The sequence below is a fragment of the Mirounga angustirostris genome, unplaced genomic scaffold (genome assembly GCF_029215605.1).
Source record: "Mirounga angustirostris isolate CCGP_5_RB_7025 unplaced genomic scaffold, mMirAng1.0.hap1 SCAF_5, whole genome shotgun sequence".
NCBI classification, from domain to species: Eukaryota; Metazoa; Chordata; class Mammalia; order Carnivora; family Phocidae; genus Mirounga; species Mirounga angustirostris.
This window is the reverse complement of record NW_026991713.1, coordinates 125,086,102-125,111,260: the sequence shown is the minus strand read 5'-3', so window position 1 is coordinate 125,111,260 and position 25,159 is coordinate 125,086,102. Positions and strand designations below refer to the sequence as shown.

General features: G+C 37.9%; 1 protein-coding gene across 3 annotated transcripts in view; it reads right to left on the bottom strand.

Moving 5' to 3' along the window:
* Positions 1 to 20,862: 20,862 nt before the first annotated feature.
* The window catches only part of MINDY3 (MINDY lysine 48 deubiquitinase 3), an 85,787-nt gene continuing 81,490 nt past the window's right edge, over positions 20,863 to 25,159 (bottom strand). For 2 of the 3 annotated variants that reach the window (XM_045874353.2, XM_064592012.1), the window contains 2 exons: positions 23,644 to 23,715; positions 20,863 to 21,816 (listed from right to left, as the gene is read on the bottom strand). In XM_045874353.2, coding sequence (XP_045730309.1) covers positions 21,667 to 21,816; positions 23,644 to 23,715 — 222 coding nt within the window. In that variant the 3' untranslated portion in view covers positions 20,863 to 21,666. The remainder of the gene's footprint in view (positions 21,817 to 23,643; positions 23,716 to 25,159) is intronic. The other variant, XM_045874354.3, reaches the window with a different exon arrangement.

Genomic DNA, 25,159 nt, shown 5'->3' with positions numbered 1-25,159 from the left:
ATACTAACCCTGCATTGGATATGTTATTTGCAAGTATCTTTTCCCATTCAGTAGATTGCCTTTTAGTTTTGTTCATTGTTTCCTTTGCTGTGCAGAAACTTTTTAATCCCAAAAGTTTATTTTTGCTTTTGCTTTCCTTGCCTCAGGTGACCTGTCTAGAAATTATGTTCCTATGGCCAATGTCAGAGAAATGACTGCTTGTATGCGCTCTCTTCTAAGATTTTTATGGATTCAGGTCTCACATTTAGGTCTGTGATCCATTTTGAGTTCATTTTTGTGTATGGTGTAAGAAAGTGGTCCAGTTTCATTCTTTTGCAGATTACTGTCCAATTTTGTCAACACCATTTTTTTGAAGAGACTCTTTTTCCCATTAGATATTCTTATCTCCTTTGTTGAAGACTAATTGGCCATAAAATCGTGGGTTTATTTCTGGGCTCTCTATTCTGTTCCATTGATCTATGTGTCTGTTTTTGTGTCAGTACCATACTGTTTTAATTACTACAGCTTTGTAATATAACTTGAAGTCTGGAATCATCATACTTCTAGCTTTGCTTTTCTTTTTCAAGATTGCTTTGGCTAATCAGGATCTTTTGTGGTTCCATACAAATTTTAGGATTTTTTTGCTCTAGTTCTGTGAAAAATGCTATTGGTATTTTGATAGGGATTGCATTAAATGTATAAATTGCTTTGGGTAGTATAGACATTTTAGTTTTTGTTCTTGCAATCCATGAGCATGGAATGTCTTCCCATTTTTTTCTGTCTTCTTCATTATTTTCATCAATGTTTTATAGTTTTCAGAGTGCAGGTCTTTCACCTCTTTGGCTAGGTTTATTCTTATCTTATTATTTTTGGTGTAATTGTAAATGGGCTTGTTTTCTTAATTTCTCTTTATGCTGCTTCATTATTAGTGTATAGAAATGCAGTGGATTTTTGTACACTGATTTTGTATCTTGCAACTTTACTGAATTTATTTATCAGTTCCAATAATTTTTTGGTGGAGTCTTTAGGTTTTTTTTTTTTTTTTAAGATTTTATTTATTTAAGATAGTGTGAGAATGAGCAAGGGAGACGGGCAGAGGGAGAGGGAGAAGCAGGCTCCCTGCTGAGCAGGCAGCCTGATGCGGGGCTCAACCCCAAGACCCTGAGATCATGACCTGAGCCGAAGGCAGATGCTTAACCAATTGAGCCACGCAGATGCCCCTTTAGAGTTTTCTATATAGCATCATATCATCTGTAAATAGTGAATGTTTTACCTCTTTCTTACCGATTTGGATTTTTTCTATCTATCTATCTATCTATCTGTCTATCTATCTATCTATCTATCTATCTATCTATCATCTACTTATTGTCTAATTGCTGTGCCTAAGACTTTCAGTACTATGTTGAATAAAAGTGGATAGAGTGGTCATTGTTGTCTTGTTTCTGGCCTTAGGGGGAAAGCGCTCAGTGTTTCCCCATTAAGTATGATGTTCACTGTGAACTTTTCATAATTATGGGCTTTATTATGTTGAGGTATGTTCCCTCTAAACTAGTTTGTTAAGGGCTTTTATCATGAATGGACGTTGCACTTTGTCCACTGCTTTTTCTGCATCTATTGAAATGATCATATGGTTTTTATCCTTTCTCTTATTGGTGTGCTATCTCACATTGGTTGATTTGTGAATATTGAACCTTGCTTGTATCCCAGTAATAAATCCCACTTGATTGTGGTGAATGATTTTTTTAGTGTACTGTTTGCTAGTATTGAGGACTTTTCCATTTATGTGCAACAGAGATACTGGCCTGTAGTTCTCTCTCTCTCTCTCTCTCTCTCTCTTTTTTTTTTTTTGTGGTATCTTTATCTGGTTTTGCTATCAGGATGATACTGGCCTCATAGAATGTATTTGGAAGTTTTTCTTCTATTTTTTGGAACAGTTTGAGTAGAATAGGTATCAACTCATCTTTAAATGTTTGGTCCAATTTTTCTGTGAAGCCATCTGGTTCTGGACTTTTGTTTGTTGGGAGTTTCTTATTATTGACTCAATTTCCTTGCTGGTAATTGGTCTGTTCAAATTTTCTCTTTCTTTCTGCTTTAGTTTTGGTAGGTTATATGTTCATAGGAACTTATCTATTTCTTCTAGATTTTTCTAATTAGTTGGCATATAGTTTTTCATAATACTGTCTTAAAATTATTTGTATTCCTGTGCTCTTGGTTGTAATTTCTCCTCTTTCATTTGTGATTTTATTTTAGTCCTTTCTCTCTCTCTCTCTTTTTTATGAGTCTAGCTAAAAGTTTATCAGTTTTGTTGATCTTTTCAAAGGACCAGCTCCTGGTTTCATTGAGCTGTTCTATTTTTTTTTTTTAGTTTCTATATAATTTATTTCTGCTCTAATCTTTATTATTTCCTTCCTTCTGCTGGTATGGTTTTTTGTTGTTGTTGTTCTTTTTTAATTCCTTTGGTTTTAAGGTTAGCTTGTTGCAGATTTTTTCTTGCATCTTGAGGTAGGCCTGTATTGCTCTAAACTTCCCTCTTAAAACTGCTTTTGCTGCATCCCCAAAGTTTTGGACGATTGTGTTTGTTTTCATTTGTTTCCATGTAATTTTTGATTTAGATCCTGGAGTTTTAGAAGTCAGTTGACTCAGGACTAGGTGAACCTGGAGGGTGAATGATAGCCTGGTCCTTTCCCTTAAAAAGACAACAGCCTGAGGAGAGGCAACATAGAAGCACAGTTTGCACAATGGGAGGGAGATCTGCATGTTGGGGGTATTTCTCTGGCAACAAAGGAGCTGGTGAGTGCCATTTTGTTCCCTCAACCCAGCATAAAAACAGAGCCACCTGTGGGAGTTAGTGCTACAAAGACACTTGCTAACTAACCTGCTAGCAGTGTGCCTCACCCATAAGGTCTGAGGAATCACCCACTCCGAGCCTGCTGGCCTTGGTCCTGGGCTCAGCACCAATTTTGCTACACTCTGTGCACCCCACCCAGACACCAGCTGCACAGATACTGTATGCCCTATCCCTTATGCTCCATGCCCCACCACTATGCATAGATCATGTGTGCTGAACCCAGACCAGGCTACCACCACTACCATGCTCTACACCTCAGGCTTCCACAGCACTTCAGGGGATCTGACCTAGGACCAGTGCCAATTTTGCTAACACAACCGCCCCGCCCCCATGCCCTTCTGCAGTCATGCCCCCTCAGAGGTGGCCAGCCTGGGACCCACTAACATCATAGAGATCAAGCACAGCCTACAACAGGCAGAGAGTCAGTGCAGTCATTTGGACTGAAAGGAAAAGTGACTCAGACACAACTGAAGAATGCAAGCAAAACACATAGGAAACTCCTGAAGAAAGACCCCATTGAAGGAGTCACCCTTTTAAGCCAAGGGGCTTGCTCAGTGATCTTCTGTAACTGAGTTTCAGCTTCCCAAGAAGTGTTAATCCAGATATAGCAGGTGATGTTAGCCACAGCACAAAATCCTCCTTGCTCAGCTAAAAAATAATCAAGAGCTATCCTGTTACCAAATACAACTTTTGGCCAGAAAGTCTAAGGCTCTGTATTGGGCAGCTATTGCTCTAGCCACAGATTCTTCAGTAATTTCAAGAATTAAGAAGTTGATGATAGCCTCATTTACATTTATCTTTAGCCAGGGAAATAGGACCTGCCAGAAGGAGTGAATCCTGAATCATGAAAGCCTGCTAGTAGATCTTTTCTAACTTGACTATACAAAGTCAGGGGAGTTAACTAATGAGATATCTTTGCTTGTGGAAAGTTAGAAGCAGGGTTAGATTTTCTCAATGGCTGAAATATTGTTCTTAATGTCGTTCCAATGGCCTGGGAAGTACAAATGAGGGCATTATCTTTCCAGGGCAATGCTAGAGTAATGGAAAAGAAGAAGAAATATTTTTATATTCAGTTAAAGTAGAAAATCTTTATCAGTCATCTTGGGTAGAAGCAGTCTACCCCAATGTCAGCTACCTCTCTTCTGCATCAGTTTGATTTGGAGGTCCCGAGTGTCTATCCAGGACCCAGTGTTAGGTGACGACTTGTTCAACAATGAGATATTCATCCAAGGCTCAGCGCCTTCTAATTTTGCAGCCTTGTCAGTGGTCAGGATCAGTTGGTAAGGTACTTTCCCATGAGGTTTGAGGGCTGTTTTCCTCTGATGACATTTCCAGAACACCTAATCACCAGGCTTCACACTTGACCAACAGGATCCTTTAAATTGGAATCCAGGAAGGCTTCTTTATTTTTAAAGATTTTATTTATTTATTTGAGAGAGAGAATGAGACAGAGAGAGCATGAGAGGGGGGAAGGTCAGAGAGAGAAGCAGACCCCCTGCCGAGCAGGGAGCCCGATGCGGGACTCGATCCTGGGACTCCAGGATCATGACCTGAGCCGAAGGCAGTCGCTTAACCAACTGAGCCACCCAGGCGCCCAGGAAGGCTTCTTTAACCTGTTGATGATAGGCTTTAGCATAACACATTAAAGATTGACCAGAGCTGGTCATATTAGCATGAGATAATGAGAGATAATGAGAGATCAACAGAAAGTTGTATACCAATAGACACTGGTCTATCAGTGACTATCCTGTGTGGAAAGAGTTTGTTTTCCAAAGGGGATAGTGAGAACAGTCAGCAAGACTAAAAGCAATACCTTAGGCCAGGGGAAGTCTGGTAGCTTTGGTAAGTTTACTACTTTTAAGTCTGATGATCCCATTAGTCCTCCTGAGCTTGCCTGAAGATTGAGAATGGTAGGGACAATGGTAATTCCAAGAAGGTTGCAAGGTTTTTGTTAAGGCTCATATGATAGGAGCTCTATAAACTGGGTGCTTCCATCACTGTAGTTTGAGGAAGGTATAGCAAGTGGGAAACATTCTCTAACAGTTTCTTTATCATCAGCCTTGAATCAGAAAAAGCTTCAACCCATCCAGAAAACACACCTACAGTAACAAGAACAGATGGATAACTCATACTAAGTGGCAGTTGAATGAAGTACAGGGTGCAGGTGTTCAAGGGGTCCAGACAGAGGCCTGAAGCCTCTGGGAACAAAGCCAGTTTTTCTAGGATTATGGAACTAACAGGTCAGACATTGTTGGTAGAATGTTTAAAAAAATGTATAGGAGTCTCTGTCAGTGTCTATTCATAATTGGAGTCAGTTTAAATGCACTATGGTAGGTGAAGGAATGCAGAAACTGAAAAATGGGGCTGGTCAGGGCGCCAGCAAGGACGAAGTGGTTGTCTTGGGTTTCCCATAGCCCTGACTGCTAAAGCCATCGTTTACTCATCTTAATTTCTGACTCAGGAGCACACCATTGCCATACTAAAAGGATGGCAAAAGTCTGGCAATGAGGAGCCGTTTCTTGCAGGATGAGAATGGACTTTACACATGCTGCAATCTTAGAAATATGATCTAAAGAAGGCTTAGTATTACCTATTAAATGTTTCCCTTATAATTTACATATCAACTAAACCTAGTTACTTTACCAAGCCCTTTGGAATATTCCAGGTTAAAAAAGATTTCACTTAGAATTTGATTTTGGGAAAGGTTGTGAAAAAATATTAAAGTTTTTAAAGCACTTGCCTAAATTGGATCACAGATAATCATGAAACTTAATAATTTAAAGATAAACTTTCACAATCTGTTACCAAAAGCAGACCAGAAGTCCAAGAATACTGTTCTTTTAACAGAAAGAAAACCAAATTCTAAAACTGCGGCAGCTTACTTTTGATATTAAAATTCATTTTAAAATAAATTCATTTTAATTTTAGCCAGCTTGACTACACATTAGAGATTCCTTTTCCACAAACTTGCAACTTTCTGTTTTACATTCTGATGTTGTCTGATGTTTTTCCTCTTTAAATAATCACACTCGCTTTAGGACCAAATTGCTTTCTTTTCCCTCAACGACAAAGTGTATTTCCATTTCTCATAAATTCTCTTACTGAAAACAAATCCTACTTTCCTGGCGTACAAAGATGTTTTCCTTATTATTTTTAGTATATTTAATTACATCTATTATTTTGAATTCTTAATGCTCAGAAACCTTAATTTCTAGTGAAAACTAAGAAGTAAATGAGTCGAAACTGCTTTACCAGCATTCTTTAAATTTGCAAATTTATGAATATATTTCATAATTTCTAGAAACATATGCCTTTTTCAGTTTTCAAATATCTCACTAACACATCCAGTTATCTTCTGGTTTCTCTGTAGTAAGAAGCCAAAGTAGATAAACTTATGTACAGTAACTAATGTTGCATTATTTTATCTTACTGGGAAATAATCTAGATTTTCAATGAATTTAATTTTTTTTTTAAGATGTTACTTTTAAGTAACCTCTACACCCAACATGAGGCTTGAACCTACAACCCTGAGATCAAGAGTCGCCTGTTCTGACTGAGCCAGGCCAGGTGCCCCATAGATTTTCAATGAATTTAACTTAACTCATCATTTAGCAAACCTTTAAGGTTTCAAGTTACTAAGATTTGGGAAACTATTTAAAAAGCTTACTTAAAAATTTTTATTCCATCTACTTGTTCTTAACATTTATGTCTAGATTACCTATGAAAACTTCATTAAAAACTAGACAAAATTAACTACCATTCTAAGTAATTTTTGCTGACAAATTGCAACAGATATAACATGAATTTAACAGGTGAATTCAGGTAGAATAAAAGATGATTATCTGCATTATATTCAATATTGATAATTCTAAACATGTCTGTTTTAATTAAATTTTAATTTTACTGAAGATTAAACCCAGATCTTATGAACTTGAAAAACATTTGGGTTGTGTCCATTATATTTGAGAATTTAATTACATAGGTGCTTAATTTTTTTAGCCAATTAAATAGAGCTTACAAATTAATTTTAACAATACCATCTGGAGGTAGAAAACACCACATACCTGTAACACATATGGATTGACACACATGAACATGCAGAACCAGAGATCTTATGGCTTCTGTTTTAAAATTATTGTCATTGTTATAAAAGTTGGATCTAAATGTATTTTTCTGGTAGATGGAATACATTAAAGTTACCTGTCTAGATAGGTTAAGCTTTTCCACTTATATTTGGAGAACACAATTAAGATTTATATGTTGGGTGCCTGGGTGGCTCAGTCGTTAAGTGTCTGCCTTCGGCTCAGGTCATGATCCCAGGGTCCTGGGATCGAGTCCCACATCGGGCTCCCTGCTTCTCCCTCTCCTGCCCCCCCTGCTTGTGTTCCTGTTCTCGCTGTCTCTCTCTGTCATATAAATAAATAAAATCTTAAAAAAAAAAAGATTTATATGTCATCCCTTTGGCATATATATTTTATAAATATATGTATGTATACATATTTAAAATGTATATGAATTACCCCCCTGAAGTTTCTCTATCAAAGAGATGGGCTAGGTGAGAGTTCTTGGGAAGACTTTGGAAAAAATTTACCTATAACAGACAGGGCGAAGAATGCACACTCCTCTTGGAAGGACTTCGATTCCCTTAAGGTCAGAATTTTTACAATACTTAAAAGCCTTTTGAGATACATAGGGGAGGTTTTTGGAATTGGCACAAAGGATTGGCGGACTTTGAATCATTTCAGGAACCACACTTCTGGTTTTATGAAGACTAGATTTGTAGAACAAGGACAGTTTTTTTTTTTAATTTAATTTTATTATGTTATGTTAGTCACCATACATCATTAGTTTTTGTTGTAGTGTTCCATGATTCATTGTTTTTGTATAACACCCAGTGCTCCATGCAGTACATGCCCTCCTTAATACCCATCCCCCACCCCCTCCCCTCTAAAACCCTCAGTTTGTTTCTCAGAGTCCATAGTCTCTCATGGTTCATCTCTCCCTCCGATTTCCCCCCCTTCATTTTTCCCTTCCTTCTCCTAAAGTCCTCCATGCTATTCCTTATGTTCCACAAATAAGTGAAACCATATGATAATTGACTTTCTCTGCTTGACTTATTTCACTTAGCATAATCTCCTCCAGTCCCATCCATGGTGATGAAAAGTTGGGTATTCATCCTTTCTGATGGCTGAGTAATATTCCGTTGTATATATGGACCACATCTTCTTTATCCATTCATCCATTAAAGGGCATCTCAGCTCTTTCCACAGTTTGGCTATTGCGGACATTGCTGCTATGAACGTTGGGGTGCATACAGCCCTTCTTTTCACTACATCTGTGTCTTTGGGGTAAATACCCAGTAGTGCAATTGTTGGGTCATAGGGTAGCTCTATTTTTAATTTTCTGAGGAACCTCCACACTGTTTTCCAAAGTGGTTATACCAACTTGCATTCCCACCAACAGTGTAAGAGGGTTCCCCTTTCTCCACAACCTCTCCAACATTTGTTGTTTCTTTGCCTTGTCAATTTTTGCCCTTCTAACTAGTGTAAGGTGGTATCTCAATGTGGTTTTGATTTGAATTTCCCTGATGGCTCAATGATGATGAAAATTTTTTCATGTGTTTGTTAGCCATTTGTATGTCTTCTTTGGAGAAGTGTCTGTTCATGTCTTCTGCCCATTTTTTGACTTATTTGTTTTTTGGGTGTTGAGTTTGAGAATTTCTTTATAGATCTTGGAACCAACATTTTTTTTAAGATTTTATTTATTTGGCAGAGAGAGAGAGTGGCAGGCAGAGGGAGAAGCAGGCTCCCTGCTGAGCAAGGAGGTCGATGTGGGACTCGATCCCAGGACCCTGGGATCATTACCTGAGCCGAAGGCAGACACTTATCTGACTGAGCCACCCAGGCATCCCGGATACCAGCCCTTTATCTGTAGCGTCATTTGCAAAAATCTTCTCCCATTCTGTGGGTTGCCTCTTTATTTGTTGACTGTTTCCTTTGCTGTGCAGAAGCTTTTTATCTTAATGAAATCCCAAAAGTTCATTTTTGCTTTTGTTTCACTAGCCTTTGGAGATGTATCTTGAAAGAAGTTGCTGTGGCCGATGTCAAAGAGGTTACTGCCTACGTTCTCTAGGATTTTGATGGATTCCTGTCTCTCACTGAGGTCTTTCATCTATTTTGAGTTTATCTTTGTGTATGGTGTCAGAGAATGGTCGAGTTTCATTCTTCTGTATATAGCTGTCCAGTTTTCCCAGCACCATTTATTGAAGAGACTGTCTTTTTTCCATTGCATATTTTTTCCTGCTTTGTCAAAAATTATTTGACCATAGAGTTGAGGGTCCATATCTGGGCTCTCTATTCGGTTCCATTGGTCTATATGTCTGTTTTTGTGCCAGTACCATGCTGTCTTGGTGATCACAGCTTTGTAATATAGCTTGAAATCAGGCAACATGATGACCCCAGCTTTGTTTTTTAACATTTGCTTGGTGATTTGGGGACTTTTCTGATTCCATACACATTTTAGGATTGTTCATTCCAGCACTTTGAAAAATCTCATTAGAATTTTGACTGGGATGGCATTGAAGGTATAAATTGCTCTGGGTAGCATAGACATTTTAACAATGTTTATTCTTCTGATCCATGAGCATGGAATGTTTTTCCATCTTTTTGTGTCTTCTTCAATTTCTTTCATGAGCATTCTGTAGTTCCTAGAGTATAGATCCTTTACCTCTTTGGTTAGGTTCATTCCGAGGTATCTTATGATTTTTGGTGCTATTGTAAATGGAATCATTTCTCTAATTTCTCCTTCTACAGTTGCATTGTTAGTGTATAAGAAAGCAACTGATTTCTGTGCATTGATTTTTTTATCCTGCCACATTACTGAGTTGCTGTATGAGTTCTAGTAATTTGGGGGTGGAGTCTTTTGGGTTTTCCACATAAAGTATCGTGTCATCTGCGAGAAGAGAGAGTTTGACTTCTTCTTTGTCAATTTGAATACCTTTTATTTCTTTTTGTTGTCTGATGCTGATGCCAGGACTTCTAGTACTATGTTGAACAATAGTGGTGAGAGTGGGCATCCTTGACGTGTTCCTGATCTTACGGGAAAGGCTCTCATCGTTTCCCCATTGAGGATAATATTCGCTGTGGGTTTTTCATAGATGGATTTTATGAACTTAAGGAATGTTCATTCTATCCCTATACTCAGAAGAGTTTTAATCAGGAAAGGATGCTGTATTTTGTCAGATGCTTTTTCTGCATCAACTGAGAGGACCATATGGTTCTTCTCTCTCCTCTTATTAATGTGTTCTATCACATAGATTGATTTGCAAATGTTGAACCACCCTTACATCCCGGGGACAAATCCCACTTGGTCATGGTGGATGATCCTTTTAATGTATTGTTGGACCCTATTAGCTAGGATTTTGTTGAGGATTTTGGAATCCATATTCATCAGGGATATCAGTCTGAAATTCTCCTTTTTGATGGGGTCTTTGCTGGTTTGGGTATTAAGGTAATGCTGGCTTCATAGAATGAGTCTGGAAGCTTTCCTTCTGTTTCTGTTTTTTGAAACAGTTTCAGGAGAATAGGTATTATTTCTTCTTTGAATGTTTGGTAGAATTCCCCAGGGAATCCACCAGGCCCTGGACTCTTGTTTTTTGGGAGGTTTTTGATCCCTGCTTCAATCTCGTTACTGGTTATTGGCCTATTCACATTGTCAGTTTCTTCCTGTTTCACTCTTGGCAGTTTATAGGTTTCCAGGAAGGCATCCATTTCATCCATGTTGCTCAGCTTATTGGCATATAGTTGTTGATAAAAATTTCTAATAGTTGTTTCTGTTTCCTTGGTGTTAGCTGTGATCTCTCCCCTTTCATTCATAATTTTATTACTTTGGGTCCTTTCTCTTTTCTTTTGGATAAGTCTGGCCAGTGGTTTATCGATCTTATTAATTCTTTCAAAGAACCAGCTTCTAGTTTCATTGATCTGATCTACTGTGTTCCTGGTTTTTAATTCTAATTAAAATCTGCTCTAATCTTAATTATTTCTCTTCTAATGTGTGGCTTAGGCATCGTTTGTTGCCTTTTCTCTAGTTCTTTAAGGTGTAGAGTTAGATGGTGAATTCAGGATTTTTCTATTTTTTTGAGTGAGGCTTGGATGGCTATGTATTTCCCCCTTAGGACCGCCTTTGCAGTATCCCATAGGTTTTGGACTGATGTGTTTTTGTTCTCATTGGTTTCCATGAATTGTTTAAGTTCTTCCTTGATTTTCTGGTTGACCCAAACATTCTTGAGCAGAGTGGTCTTTAGCTTCTAAGTGTTTGAGTTTCTTCCAAATGTTTTCTTGTGATTGAGTTCCAGTTTTAAAGCATTATGGTCTGAGAATAAGCAGGGAATAATCTCAACCTGTTGGTATCTGTTGAGACCTGATTTGTGACCCAGTATGTGGTCTATTCTGGAGAAAGGTCCATGTGCGCTAGAGAAGAATAAGTATTCTGTTGTTTTAGGGTGAATGTTCTGTATATATCTATGAGGTCCATCTGGCCCAGTGTGTCATTCAAAGCTCTTGTTTCCTTATTGATTTTCTGCTTAGATGACCTGTCTATTGCTGAGAGTGGAGTATTGAAGTCTCCTACAATTAATGTATTATCATCAATATGACTCTTTAGATGGCTGCTCCCATGTTGGGGGTGTAGATATTTACAATTGTTAGATCTTCTTATTGGATAGACCCTTTAAGAATGATATAGTGTCCTTCTGTGTCTCTAACTACAGTCTTTAGTTTAAAATCTAATTTGTCTGATATAAGAATTGCTACCCTTGCTTTCTTTGAGGTCCGTTGGCATGGAAGATGGATCTCCATCCCTTCATTTTCAGTCTGGATGTATCTTTAGGTTCAAAATGAGTCTCTTGTAGATAGCATATGGATAGGTCCTGTCTTTTTATCCAATCTGCAACCCTGTGCTGTTCTATGGAGCATTTAGGCCGTTCACGTTGAGAGTGATTACTGAAAGATATGAATTAATTGTCATCATGGTGCCTGTGAAGACCTTGTTTTTATTGATTGTCCCTGTAAATTTCTTTTCTATATCACTCTTGGGGTCTTTGTCCTTTTATAGAACCCCCCTTAATATTTCTTGCAGGGCTGGCTTAGTGGTCACATATTCTTCCAGTTTCTGCCGGTCTTGGAAGCTCTGCATCTCTCCATCCATCCTAAATGACAGCCTTGCCAGATAAGGTATTCTTGGCTGCATGTTCTTCTCATTTAGTACCCTGAATATGTCTTGCCAGCCCTTTCTGGCTTGCCAGGTCTCTGTGGGTAGGTCTGGCGTTATTCTAAATTTCCTCCCTCTGTACGTAAGGAATCTCTTCCCCCTAACTGCCCTTAAGGTGGTTTCCATGGTTCTAAGATTTGCGAGTTTTATTATTACATGCCGGGCATTGGCCTGTTTTCCTTTATCTCGGGAGGGGTCCTCTCTGTGCCTCTAGCACATGAATGTTTGTTTCATTACCCAGATTAGGGAAGGTCTCAGCTACGATTTGCTCAAATATATCTTCTAGTCCTCTCTCTCTCCACCCCCTCAGGGATCCCAATAATTCTGACATTGGAACGTTTCATGGTGTCCCTTATTTTTCTGATTCTATTTTCATGGATTCTGAGTTTTTCCCTGGCCTCCTCTTTTACCTTTTTATCTATTAATTGGTCTTCAGGATCACTAATTCGTTCTTCTGCCTCACTTACCCTAGCTGTTAGATTATCTAGGTTAGATTGGATCTCACTGATCACATTTTTAAGTTTTGCCAATTCAGCTTTCATTTCTGCCCTTAGAGACTCTATGTTGCCATTAATCAATTTCTCCATTCTAGCTATTGTCTTCACAGTTGTGAGCCTGAATTCCATCTCCGACATCTGAATCCATTTGTAAATCTGTGGCATTAGTCATAGTCTCCGTGTCTTTCCTATTTTGGGGGCTCCTCCTCCTAGTCATTCTGTTGAGGGGTAGTTGAGGGAATGTAGAGAGTCCAAATTATTGACCACAATCCAAGCAAGATGCACCTGTTTTCTAGGGACCTTAGGGTTGCTGGCCTCTTGTTTTCCCAGCCTGTCTTCTGGGGGAGGTGCCTGCCGCAGTGTTACTCAGGCAACCGTGTTTGGGCAGATTTGCCGTGTCCCCTTTGGCAGGGGATGGGCTCAGTGAAAACTGTTTTTGGGGGGCTTTTGTTCTCTGGTGGCTTTCCCTGGCAGCTTTCTGCGTCTCTTCCGCGAGTCAGAGCAGAAGAGACCGTTTCCAGCCCCTCTGCCTCAGAGCAGAGAGATCGCAGTCTGTTCTTCAGTGAGTTCTCCAGGCTACACTATCTCCATTTCTGTCTGTGCTGCTATAAACTGCAGAGTCCTGGGTTGTGAGCCCCCCGCAGCGCTCCCAGTCCTCGCCACCAGGTCAGGGCACGTCTCTGCCCTTTGTGCTTCTAAAACCACCCCCAGTTTGCACACGTGGTCCCCTGCTCCTGGTTTCCATCAGGAAGCTGCCCTAAAGTCCTTTCCCCGCCGCTAGCAGTCTGCGAGTCTGTGCCCCGTCCCCAACGTGGGAGGCTGTTGCTCACCGGGGATGTAGGATGCCCACGGCCAGGCTCCCTCCCGCTACCATTTATCCTCTGGTATCTGCCCAGAGAATCACAGGACCGCCTGCGATAGTCTGTTTGTAGAGATCCAGATCTATCTTCTTACATCTCAGGCTGATTTTGTGGGTTTTCAGAGTGGTCTGGTAGATATCCAGCTCAATTCCGGGGACTGGTTGGAATAGGGTCTCCTACTCATCCTCCATCTTTTCCGCCCTCCAAGGACAGTTTTTAATTCCTCAAAGAATTGGGTTGCCATCTAAATGATATTAAAGACTAACCTCTATCCACCTATGTTAGAATGACTTTTTTTTCCCTCTGGCTACCTTTATTTTAAAAAGTAATTTCATAATAGTCACTTCAGAGTGGAAAAGCAGTTCAGACAGAGAATTACTAGGATGAGTACTCAAATGAAAGAGGGGAACATCAGGAGTTATAGCAGTCTTACAATCTTTAGTTCTAGGTATCTTTTCCTGTTTTTCCTTAGCTTTTTTTCCGTAATGAATTTCAGTGAAACTACTTTGGAAATTTGAAAACTTCAGGATACTTCTTCATGCCAGTTAAAATAGGTATCCCATTCCACTTAACTAGAATCCTTGCTTTCAAGTGCATTTCTTAAGTGATCTTACTAACTGGAACATTCCTCACAATGATCATTGTATTTCTAAGTCGTAATTCCCCTGAGGGCTGGTAGCAGTTTGGTAGGACCCTAGCTGGAAATGGAGTTAACCCACATTTCTGTCTGGCCTTATTTTGTCCACCCCCATCTCCATCTAATGGTTACCAAGCCAAGTTCCTCAGGAGATGAAACAAGCTTAGTAAGATTTTGCTGTATTTGCTAGGTATCTGCAATTTTTGGGACTCTAGTTCTGAGATGTAAAATACACAGGTGTGCTGGAAAGTGGTATGCTTGACTCTTGAGAATCTAAGGATCCCATTAGCTAAGCCTTTGGGTTTCTCAGAACTGATACCTAGAAGAAGGACTGTGCCTCAGGGTTGGAGATTGTGTGTGATTCACAGTGTATCTCATTGCACAGAAGTTTTCTTGAGGTTGGTGGGTGACATAGTGTCAATCTAACCCTTGCTGTGGCCAAATTTTCTATCACGGGAGTCTTCTTAAGGTGGTGAGCACCCTAACAGCCTTTAAATGATTGACCTGTGCCCACCAATTTTTGCAGCTTTTTGGTCTTCAAGATCCCTGTTAGCAATAGCTTTTATCTACACTAAAGAAGGCAAACAAACTTGCACCTTAATGTATCTGGAGTAATCAAGAGATGTTACTGTGTCTGGGACACAAGGAGGCCCTTTGTGCACCACCAATTTTCATGGAACCTTACCAACATTTTCCACCTAGGGAATTGTGGTCTGAAAGGCTAGGGGCTTAGCTCTAGCAGCCCCTTCTGCCAGCTCAGTGGGGCTCTGTGCAAAATTGCCAGCTCATTTGGGCTCCAGGCATAACCATCAGCGCTCTCAAGCTGACCTGCCCTGTAAAGGAAATACAACTAGTTTGGGAGCTCAAATGTAAAAAACAAAACACAACAAAACAAAAAACTGGAGCTCACAACTGAGAGAAGCTTACCCACAGCCCTCAGAAATGGCAAGAAAGTGAACTCAAAAGCTTCTTGGGTTCCATGCCTGTGTTTGTCTCCAAATGCTATTGGAGTTCACTTAGGATCCCATTGCTATTAAATCTGTTAAAAAAAAATCAAGTAAAATTTAAAGATCTAACTGGCTTTAAGAAATGACTCATGAATCAAGCAGCATCCCATCTAGTAAATGGGGAGAGGGGGTGGGCTTTGAGGAGTTGTATAAAATGGAAGGTTTTTATAGGAAGGAGGGTGGGCCAAGAAAGTAATTAGCAAAATAAAAGGAAGGATTGTTTCAGGCAAGATCACCTTCTCTTACAAGGAAGTTCAAGGGATCTTATTTTGCATACCATTTCATCTTCCTTTGGGGATGAAGACAGCCCATGTGGCAAGTCATCTCATTGATGCTGACCAGAAAATTCCAATTTATCAATAACCAGTTTAACCTAAGTCATCACATTTTGGGCCTGTGATTTTCTTTTTAAGAGCTCTAATAGTTTTTTTTTTTTTTGGTAGAGTCTTGAGGGTTTTCTATTTATAGTATATCATCTGGAAATAGTTTTACTTCTTCCTTACCAATTTGATGCCTTTTATTTCTTTTTCTTGTCTGATTGCTGTGGCTAGAACTTCCAGTACTATGTTGAATAAAAGTGGAGAGAGTGGACATCCTTTACTTGTTGCTCATCTTAGAGTAAAACCTTTTAGCTTTTCACCATTGAGTATGATGTAAGCTATGGGTTTGTTATAATGGCCTTTATTATGTTTCTTCTATTCCTACTTTGTTGAAAGTTTCTATCATGAATGGATGTTGAATTTTGTCAAATGCTTTTTCTGCATCTATTGAGATGATCATATGATTTATTTTTTTATTTTTTTTTTATTTTTTAAGATTTTTTATTTATTTATTTGAGAGAGAGAGAATGAGAGAGGCTGAGTACATGAGAGGGGGGAGGGTCAGAGGGAGAAGCAGGCCCCCCGCCGAGCAGGGAGCCCGATGCGGGACTCGATCCAGGGACTCCAGGATCATGACCTGAGCCGAAGGCAGTCGCTTAACCAACTGAGCCACCCAGGCACCCCATATGATTTTTATCCTTCATTTTCTTAATGTGGTTTATCTTGTTGATTGATTTGCAAATACTAAATCATTGGAATAAATTTCATTTGGTTGTGGTGAATGATCCTCTTAATGTGTTTTTGAATTTGGTTTGCTAATATTTTGTTGAGGACTTTTGCATCTATGTTCATCAGAGGTATTGGTAATTTTCTTTTTTGTAATATCTTTGTCTGGTTTTGGTATCAGGGTAATGCTGGCCTCATAGACTGATTAGAAGCATTTCTTCCTCTTGTATTTATTTGGAATAGTTTGAGAAGTATAGGTTACTTACTTGTCTGTAACTGTTTGGTAGAATTCACCACTGAAGTCATCTGGTCCTGTACTTTTGTTTGTGGGGAGATTTTTTTTTTTTCTTAACTGACTCAACTTGGTTACTAGTAATCAGTCTGTTTAGATTTTCTATTTCTTCCTGATTCAGTCTTAGAAGTTTACATATTTGTACATTTCAGGAATTTTTCCACATCTCCTAGGTTGTCCAGTTTGTTGGAAAGTAAAATTGTTCATAACAGTCTCTCATAATCTTTTGTATTTCTTTTGTGGCAGTTGTAACTTTTCTTTCACTGATCATTCTTTCTTGAATTTCTCTCTTTATCTTGAATATTCTGACTAAAGGTTTGTCACTATTTTTAAAAATCTTTTCCAAGAGTCTGCTCTTAGTTTCATTGATCTTTTCTATTATTTTTTTAGTTCTTTTATTTCTGCTCTGATCTTTATTATTTTCTTCCTCCTACTAACATAGGGCTGTTTTCTTTAAACATAGGCCTATATTGCTATACACTTCCCTTTTAGAGCTGCTTTTGCTGCCTCCCAAACATTTTGAACTCTAGTGTTTACATTTTAATTTCTCTCCAGATATTTTTTGATTCCCTCTTTGATTTCTTGATTGACCTGTTGGATGTTTAGTAGCATATTGTGTAGCCTCCATTTGTTTGTATTTCTTCCAGTTCTTGAAATTGATTTCTAGTTTCATACCATTATATATCTGTTAATGTTAAACTACTGATTTTTTTTTTTAAAGATTTTATTTATTTATTTGACAGAGAGAGACACAGCGAGAGAGGAACACAAGCAGGGGGAGTGGGAGAGGGAGAAGCAGGCTCCCCGCAGAGCAGGGAGCCCGATGCGGGACTCGATCCCAGGACCCTGGGATCATGACCTGAGCTGAAGGCAGTCGCTTAACCAACTGAGCCACCCAGGCGCCCCAAACTACTGATTTTATCTTAAACGAACTTAATACTTCTGCAGTACTCACTAGTTATGTATTACATATAAACACATTGTACACACACACATACAAATTTATTGATGGGTTTCATATTGTATAGGATTTTTGTTTTCATGACCATCGGAAATATTTGATTTTTAATCTTTCTTATAAAGTCTTTGTCAGATTCTGTTCTCCTCTCAGCACCATTTTGGCTTCATAAAATAAATACTCTTTTGTCTATTTCCTGGGGGTACTGGTTTACAATTTGTATTATCTTTTCCTCAGTGTTTGGAAGCATTTGCTAGTGAAACCCTATAGGCCAAGAGTTTTCTTTGAGGGAAGGCTTTAAAGTATTGATTAAACTTCTTTAACGGATGTAAGATTTTCTTCTTGTGTCAGTTGTTTTATTTCTTATATAATTAGTCCATTCATCTAAAATTTTAAATTTATTGGCATAATAAATATCCTCCAGTACTTTTAATACCTAGAGAATTTCTAGTGTGTTATTTCATTCTTAATTTTTTTCACTATTTTTAGATTTTACTTACATTGAAGTTACTTAACATATAGCATATTATTAGTTTTAGAGGTAGAATTTAGTGACTCATCAGTGGCATATAACACCCAGTGCTCATTACATTAAGTGCCCTCCATTTAATGCCCATCACCCAGTTACCTCATGCCCCCAGCCACCTCCCCTCCAGCAACCCTGTTTGTTTCCTATAGTTAAGAGTCTCTTACGGTTTGCCTCCCACTCTATTTTTATCTTTTTTTCCATCCTTTCATCAGTTTTGTTTCTTAAATTCAACATATGAGTGAAATCGTATGGTATTTGTCTTTCCTTGACTTATTTGGCTTTGCATAATACACTTTAATTCCATCTGTTGTTGCAAATGGCAAGATTTCATTCTTTTTGATGGATGAGTAATATGCCACCGTGTGTGTGTGTGTGTGTGTGTGTATGTATACACATAGGATCCATATTCAGCAAATGTTAACTTCTGGATTTTTTTTTTCCCTATTATGTATCTGCTTATTTCATTTTCCTTTTTTATTCTCACAGTTCAATGTTTTTTAGCCTGTTCAGAATTATGCAACCATCACCATGATCTAGTCTAGAACATTTTTATCACCCCCCCAAAAAACTCCATACACACTAGCAGTTATTCTCCAATTATGTTCTCTTCTCCATTTATCCTCAACCCCTGGTGATTGCTAATCCCATTGCTGTTTCTATGGCTTGCCCATTCTGGACATTTCACAAAAATAGAATCATATAATATATGATCTTTTTGTGATAGGCTTCTTTAACTTAACTGTAATGTTTTCAAGGTTCATCTATGTTGTAGCATGTGTAAATCTTTTTTGGTCAAATATTCAGTTGTATGTATATATTTTCCCATCCATCATTTGATGGACATTTAGGTTGTTGCCATTTTGGGTGAGTATGAATAACATTACTATGAACGCCCACATAAAAGATTTTGTGTAAACGTTTTGTGCAAATATATGTAGCTAGTATTGAATGGCTGGATCATATGCTAACTCTGTATTTAACTCTTTGAGAAACCATACAACTATTTTCCTAAAGTGACTTTACCATTTCGTATCTCCACCAACACGAGGGTCCCAATTTCTCTAATCTTTGCTAAAGACTTGTCTTTTTGATTTTTAGATATTCTAGTGGGTGTGAAATGGTTATTTTGTGGTTTTGATTGGATTTTGCTTAATAACTATGTTGAGCATCTTTTCATGTGTTTACTAGCTGGACATTTGTGTATCATCTTTGGAGATACAGCTCTTCAAATCATTTGCCCATTGAAAAATACTTGTTTTTTATTTAAATTATGAATTCTTTATATACTCTAGATACAAATTCCCTATGATACCTATGATTTCTCCCCATTCTATGGGGAGAAAACATTTCTTCATGAGGTCTTTTGACACACAAAGGTTTTAGTTTTGGTTAAGTCCAGACAATCTTTTTCTATCTGGTATTTTGAGAAACTGTTGCTATGGGTTCAAGGTCATGAAGACTTACTCTTTATAGTTTTAGCTCTTACAATTAGACCTCTGATCATTTTAAGTTATTTTTTGCATATGGTGTGAGGTAGGAGTACAAATGTTCTTTTGTATGTGAATACCTCTTTTTATCTTGTTTACTTTCTTTGGTTTATTTTGAGACGAAAGCTTAGCTTTCCAATTTCCAAACCTTTAATTTAAAGCTGTTCATTTCCCTCTAAGTATTGCTTTAGTCACATCCATAATTTTTGCTTTTAATCATTCAGTAAAACATGTTCTAACTTCCGATTTTTCTTTGACCCTTGCGTTATTTGTAAGTGTGCTACTTAATTTCCCAACTTTTGGGATTTCTCTAGACTGCTTTATGGCCCAACATATAGTCGATCTTGGTAAGCATCTCACATGCATGTGTAAAGAAAATGTATCCACAGCCTTAAGTGTAGTGTTCTATATCTGTCTCTTAGGTCGAGCTAAGGTCCAGTCATGTGAGTAAAGACCCCTCCAGTCTCCCAGCTGAGCCTCTAGATTGAGAAGCAGACAAGCCCTCCCCACTGTGCTCTACAGTCTACAGCCACAGAATTTGTAAAATGATTGTTTTATGCCACGAAGCTTTGGGGATGGTTTGTTATATAACAATCATAAAAAGTAAACACTATTTTGTAGGCTCAACGTTTACGGGAAAATCTATGCTTTTTCATAATCCTATGGAATTTGGGACCAGAGTTAGCACAATGTGTTTTATATACATTTGGAAGAAGCCAAGAGTAACAACAAAAAGACATTGCACAGCTGTAATTCTAGTAGCTAGTATCACACTCCTGAACATAATGTCACCAAAATTTTTCTTATGCTAAAACCTACTTATATTAGAATTGTTAACATTTATCAAAATAAAATTTAAATAAAACCCCAAATTCACAGAGCAAATACATATTCAGCTAAACAATGAAGGTAAAATTTAGTTTTGTTTTTTTTTTTAAAGATTTTTTATTTATTTATTTAAGAGTGGGAGTGAGGGAGAGGGAGCAGGCCCCACCGAGCAGAGAGCCCAACATGGGGCTTGATTCCAGGACTCTGGGATCATGACCTGAGTTGAAGGCAGACACTTAACTGAGTTCCACAGGTGCCCATAAAATTCAGTTCTTAAATTCCTAAGAGGATACTTGACAAATGCTTCTCAAGTGAAGGAAGGAATGTATTTCTGGCTATTCACATTTCAAATTGCTGGGCAACACCTATTGAAATAAAGTAAAATCTCTCTTTAAAATAAACAGGATGGGGCTTCTGTTAACTTTGTCTACTCAGGTTCTAGTACTCCTGGCTGTCCAAGTAAGTTACAGAACTCTGAGGTCAGCATATGGTTTGGTCTCCTTTTCAAGGTGTTGTGGAAGTTCATTAGGCATTTGTTCTATGATGTACTCTCAGGATTGCTGGGCAGACACACTGTTGAGTATTAGTTTCTTTTGAGTCACTAATAGAAAAAATGCCAAGTTACAGTTAAAGAAAAAAAAATGTTTATTTAGACCATCCACCAGGATCATAATAAATAATGTAATATACTAATGTAATAACAGATGTTCTCATGCATTTATCACATAAATATACAAGAAAGCTGGCTTACAGGGCTGCTGGGACAAATTTGGAAAAGTGTATTTGGCAATACAGTAAGTTAACAGTGTTAAGACTATCAACAGATTCTCTTACCTATCATTTTTTTTGAAATACATCCTCTAAATATCAGTGAATAAATGGTAGTTTCTACTTTTTATAAACATGCCAGAGCTAAGCCAATTGGCAAAGAATCCAGGTTGATAATTTATCAGTATTCCTAATGGAAACCAGATTGTAGAGAAGAAACAACAAAGATTTAACTCTTGTGCATTTCAATGTGGAGGCTGATAGACTGCAAGCCAGAATCACTGAAACCATAAAATGTCTGAATGAAATAAAAACCCAAAGTAGTTTATAAATAGTAACTTTGATACTCAATATACAAATGCTGTATAGTATTAGGATGTTTACACTTCAATAAATGATCAATTATCTGACTGTAAAAGTGATGAACCCTGATTAAAGCTAGTAAATTTGCTAGTAAATTTCACATAAAGAGTTAAAATAGGATAACCTTTAACATAAAGCTTTAAAACAAATAATTTAAACATATCTTAAACACCGAAAATGTGTTTTTAATTGTTATTTACAGTTAATCAGTGATACCAGTGTATAGCTTAATGTAGCCGACTGCCAGTCTTGCATCCCTTTCAACATCTGCTATTACAATATTCCTTATAAATAGGCAAATTAGTTTAGTGAAGGAGAGCGATCTGTGGTCCACAGTAATTCAATGTATGGCCATTTGGTTTGGAGACAGCGTTTAATAGGAGTGTCATCTGTTTGTAGCATGGGATCTTCAAAACCCATAACAACTGCGGTCCCTTCAACATACATTACCTGTTGAACAAAGCAAGCCACAAAGGTCAACCAATATTCTTAGCCAATTCTTATGAAGGATATAAAACTTTGCATAGGCTAGCAAACAAGGCGTTGCATATTGTTTCATATGGAACTGTATATTTAATTTTATTTTGATAGATAAGAGCAAGAATATTTGCTTACTAGTTAATGTGAAAATATATTTGGAAACAAAATGATGATACACATTTTAACTGATAGCTTGGCAGTTGATTTTTATTTTTTTTTTTAAAGATTTTATTTTTTTGACAGAGACATAGCGAGAGCAGGAACACAAGCAGGGGGAGTGGGAGAGGGAGAAGCAGGCTTCCCGCAGAGCAGGGAGCCCGATGTGGGACTCGATCCCAGGACCCTGGGATCATGACCTGAGCCGAAGGCAGACGCTTAACGACTGAGCCACCCAGGCGCCCTTTGGCAGTTGATTTTTAGCTTAAGATCATGATTTAAAAAATGTGAATCCCAGGCACCTGGGTGGCTCAGTCGGTTAAGCGACTGCCTTCGGCTCAGGTCATGATCCCAGGGTCCTGGGATCGAGTCCCACATCGGGCTCCCTGCTCTGCAGGGAGCCTGCTTCTCCCTCTCCCCCTGCTTGTGTTCCCTCTCTCGCTGTGTCTCTCTCTGTCAAATAAATAAATAAAATCTTTATCACAAAAAACCTGCATGTATTTTAGGATTCACTTTTTTTTAAAGGAAAAAATCATCCTTTAATTAACATATACCATTTGGAAGAAATGTTTATTTATATAACATATACTTCTTCCTGCTTTAACATGGAGGCACTGGAATGGAAATGCTGTCTCATGAGATGAGAAACTGTAATAGAAATAGAGCTATATATTCAGAGGAGGACTTCACTTTCTTTCAATTTAAAAGTGTTAAATTTCCAGAGCTGGAGGCAAATTTGCTATTGTAATTATGAAATGCTATTCATGAGTGTACTCCGTACTGCATGAAAAATCACGGAGAAAAGAAGGGTGTTGGGACAGAAACAAAAAAAATTGGCAGAAAACTAGCCAGGTAGCTTATATGCAGTGGCGATGATCATATAAAATATACATGGGCAGATGGATATTGGAAACACGTTTTATTCTGATTTAATTGCAATAAACTTTCAGACCTATGAAATAATATACTAATACCCCACCCCGTTATAAGGGCTCACTGTGTACATTAAATGAGTCAGTCATTAATCTCTTTTTGTAGGAAGAGAAATTCCAAATGTAAAATTTAAAAGGAACAGATACAGACTGCCTTCTTCCAAAGTACATGTATGTTTATATATTCAGTGTTTGGTACACATGATAGTAATTATGTTCTTCCAATATAAAAGCTATAAGCTTTCTTAGTTTTAACTGGGAGTTTCCATAAAAACACATTTGCATCTTTATTTGCATTAATATATTACTTTCTAGTTGTGATGAAATAAATTTAATACAATGAGACTACAACTCACATTTTTAACTCCCCACAGTACAACTTCCATTTCTGAAAAATTGTCCACAAAGAATTTAACTCAAGTTATTACAATTATCAGATAAAACAGGACCTATTTCATGGGCAAAACTTGATTTAGTAATATCTATACAGCCAAGAGTAACAAAATGTAGTTATTTTGTCACAGTGAAACTATTGTTCCAAAACTCCAGTGAGGATCTCAATGACTAACATATACTGATCAGATCAAAATATAACCAGTTTTAAAATACGCTGTAACAGTAAAGAGAGTAGAGACTCTTAGAAAGTTTTATGGGAATCAAACCTTGTGATATACTCAAGGTGAAGACAAATTACTCTGAATGACCATACCTTCTCATTATAATTTGACTGCTTCAATCCATTGTAGTGATAGACAGTAAAAGACTCTGGACCACTGGAGCCCTATTATAAATAAAATACTATTAAAACTTTAAAGTATACTTTTATATTAGGCAATTTCTAATTAGCAGTTGAAAGGAAAATTTTGGTTGGAAAATCATTTGCTGAAACAAGAAACTTAAGACTTTATCTACTAGAAAACAAAAACTGAAATAGTTGCTTCTGGGGAAGACGCAGGAAAGTGGGGAAGTATTGATTTTTATCATAAGCTCTTCTGTACTGGTTTATTTTTTTTTAAAGGACAGGGTTCTAAAGCACAAAAATATTTCCTAAAATCTTACCTCTCTTTTACTGGTTGTAAATAATTTGTTCCTCTCAATAAATACGTAAGAGCAGTAATGTCACTTTTCGTTAGCCTGCAAACATCTCTGTACCAATATTTTCCATTCGGCTTACCATACTGAATTAGGGGTTTCCATCCACCCTCCCCCATCTAAATATTGTCAACTTTGAAATAGTGAGAAGAGCCTTGTGGGAAATGAAAACACAAATTATAGTGCTGAGAGCCTTTAATAATATCCAATAAAGAAGTGAAATCCTATAAATTCCTATTTTACTAAACTTGCAGGAAATCTGATCATGTTATCCCTACTGCCTTAACCTTCTGGTCTCAGCTAAAGATCAAGTTCAATTCTCCTAACCTGGTATTCAAGGCCATTAATGGTCTGGCCCCACCTGAGGTACCTGGCTCCAGTTATTTCCCTCAAGGCCTAGGGCCTTGTGTTCCTTGCCTTATCTGATTGATGTACGGATGCACATGGGACAAAAACTGGTCCTGGTCCGTATTAGAATTTGTTCCATTTCTGGAACTAAGAGAAGAGAGCTGCTGGCAACAGTGGCTTCAATGTTCTAGAGAAAGGAGGGGAGTGGGACAGACGGCCCCAGTCCTCCCTCCTTCCGTTCCTGAATGCCTGTAAGCTACTCCTCACAATTCTTACCTTTTCCTCCCACTGCAGTCAATTCAGACTGTGATTTGCAACCAAGAATCCTAAAATACAGGACCTAATCTACCTTTTCTGCCATTTCTCCATCTACTCGGTTGTCTGAATTTTCTGTTTCAGACAAACGTATTAAGTCATTTTCCCATGAAAAGACTTTTTGTTGTTGGCTCTTTGTACATTCATTTTTTTTTTTTTTTTTTTAAACTTCTTGAAAGTTGAGAAGAGATCTAATAAAGCAGCGTGCTTGGGTGGCTCAGTTAGGTAAGCTCAGGTCGGCTTCGGCTCAGGTCATGGTCCCAGGGTCCTGGGATGGAGCGCCACATCGGGCTCCCTGCTCAGCGGGGAGCCTGCTTCTCCCTCGGTCTCTCCCCCACCATGCTCTCTCTCTCTCAAATAAATAAAATCTTAAAAAAAGAGATCTAATAAATCTAAGCTTATAATTCTTTGTATCCTACTCAAAATGCTTTACAAAAAATAGAAAAATCAATAATGTGATCATTTTCTTA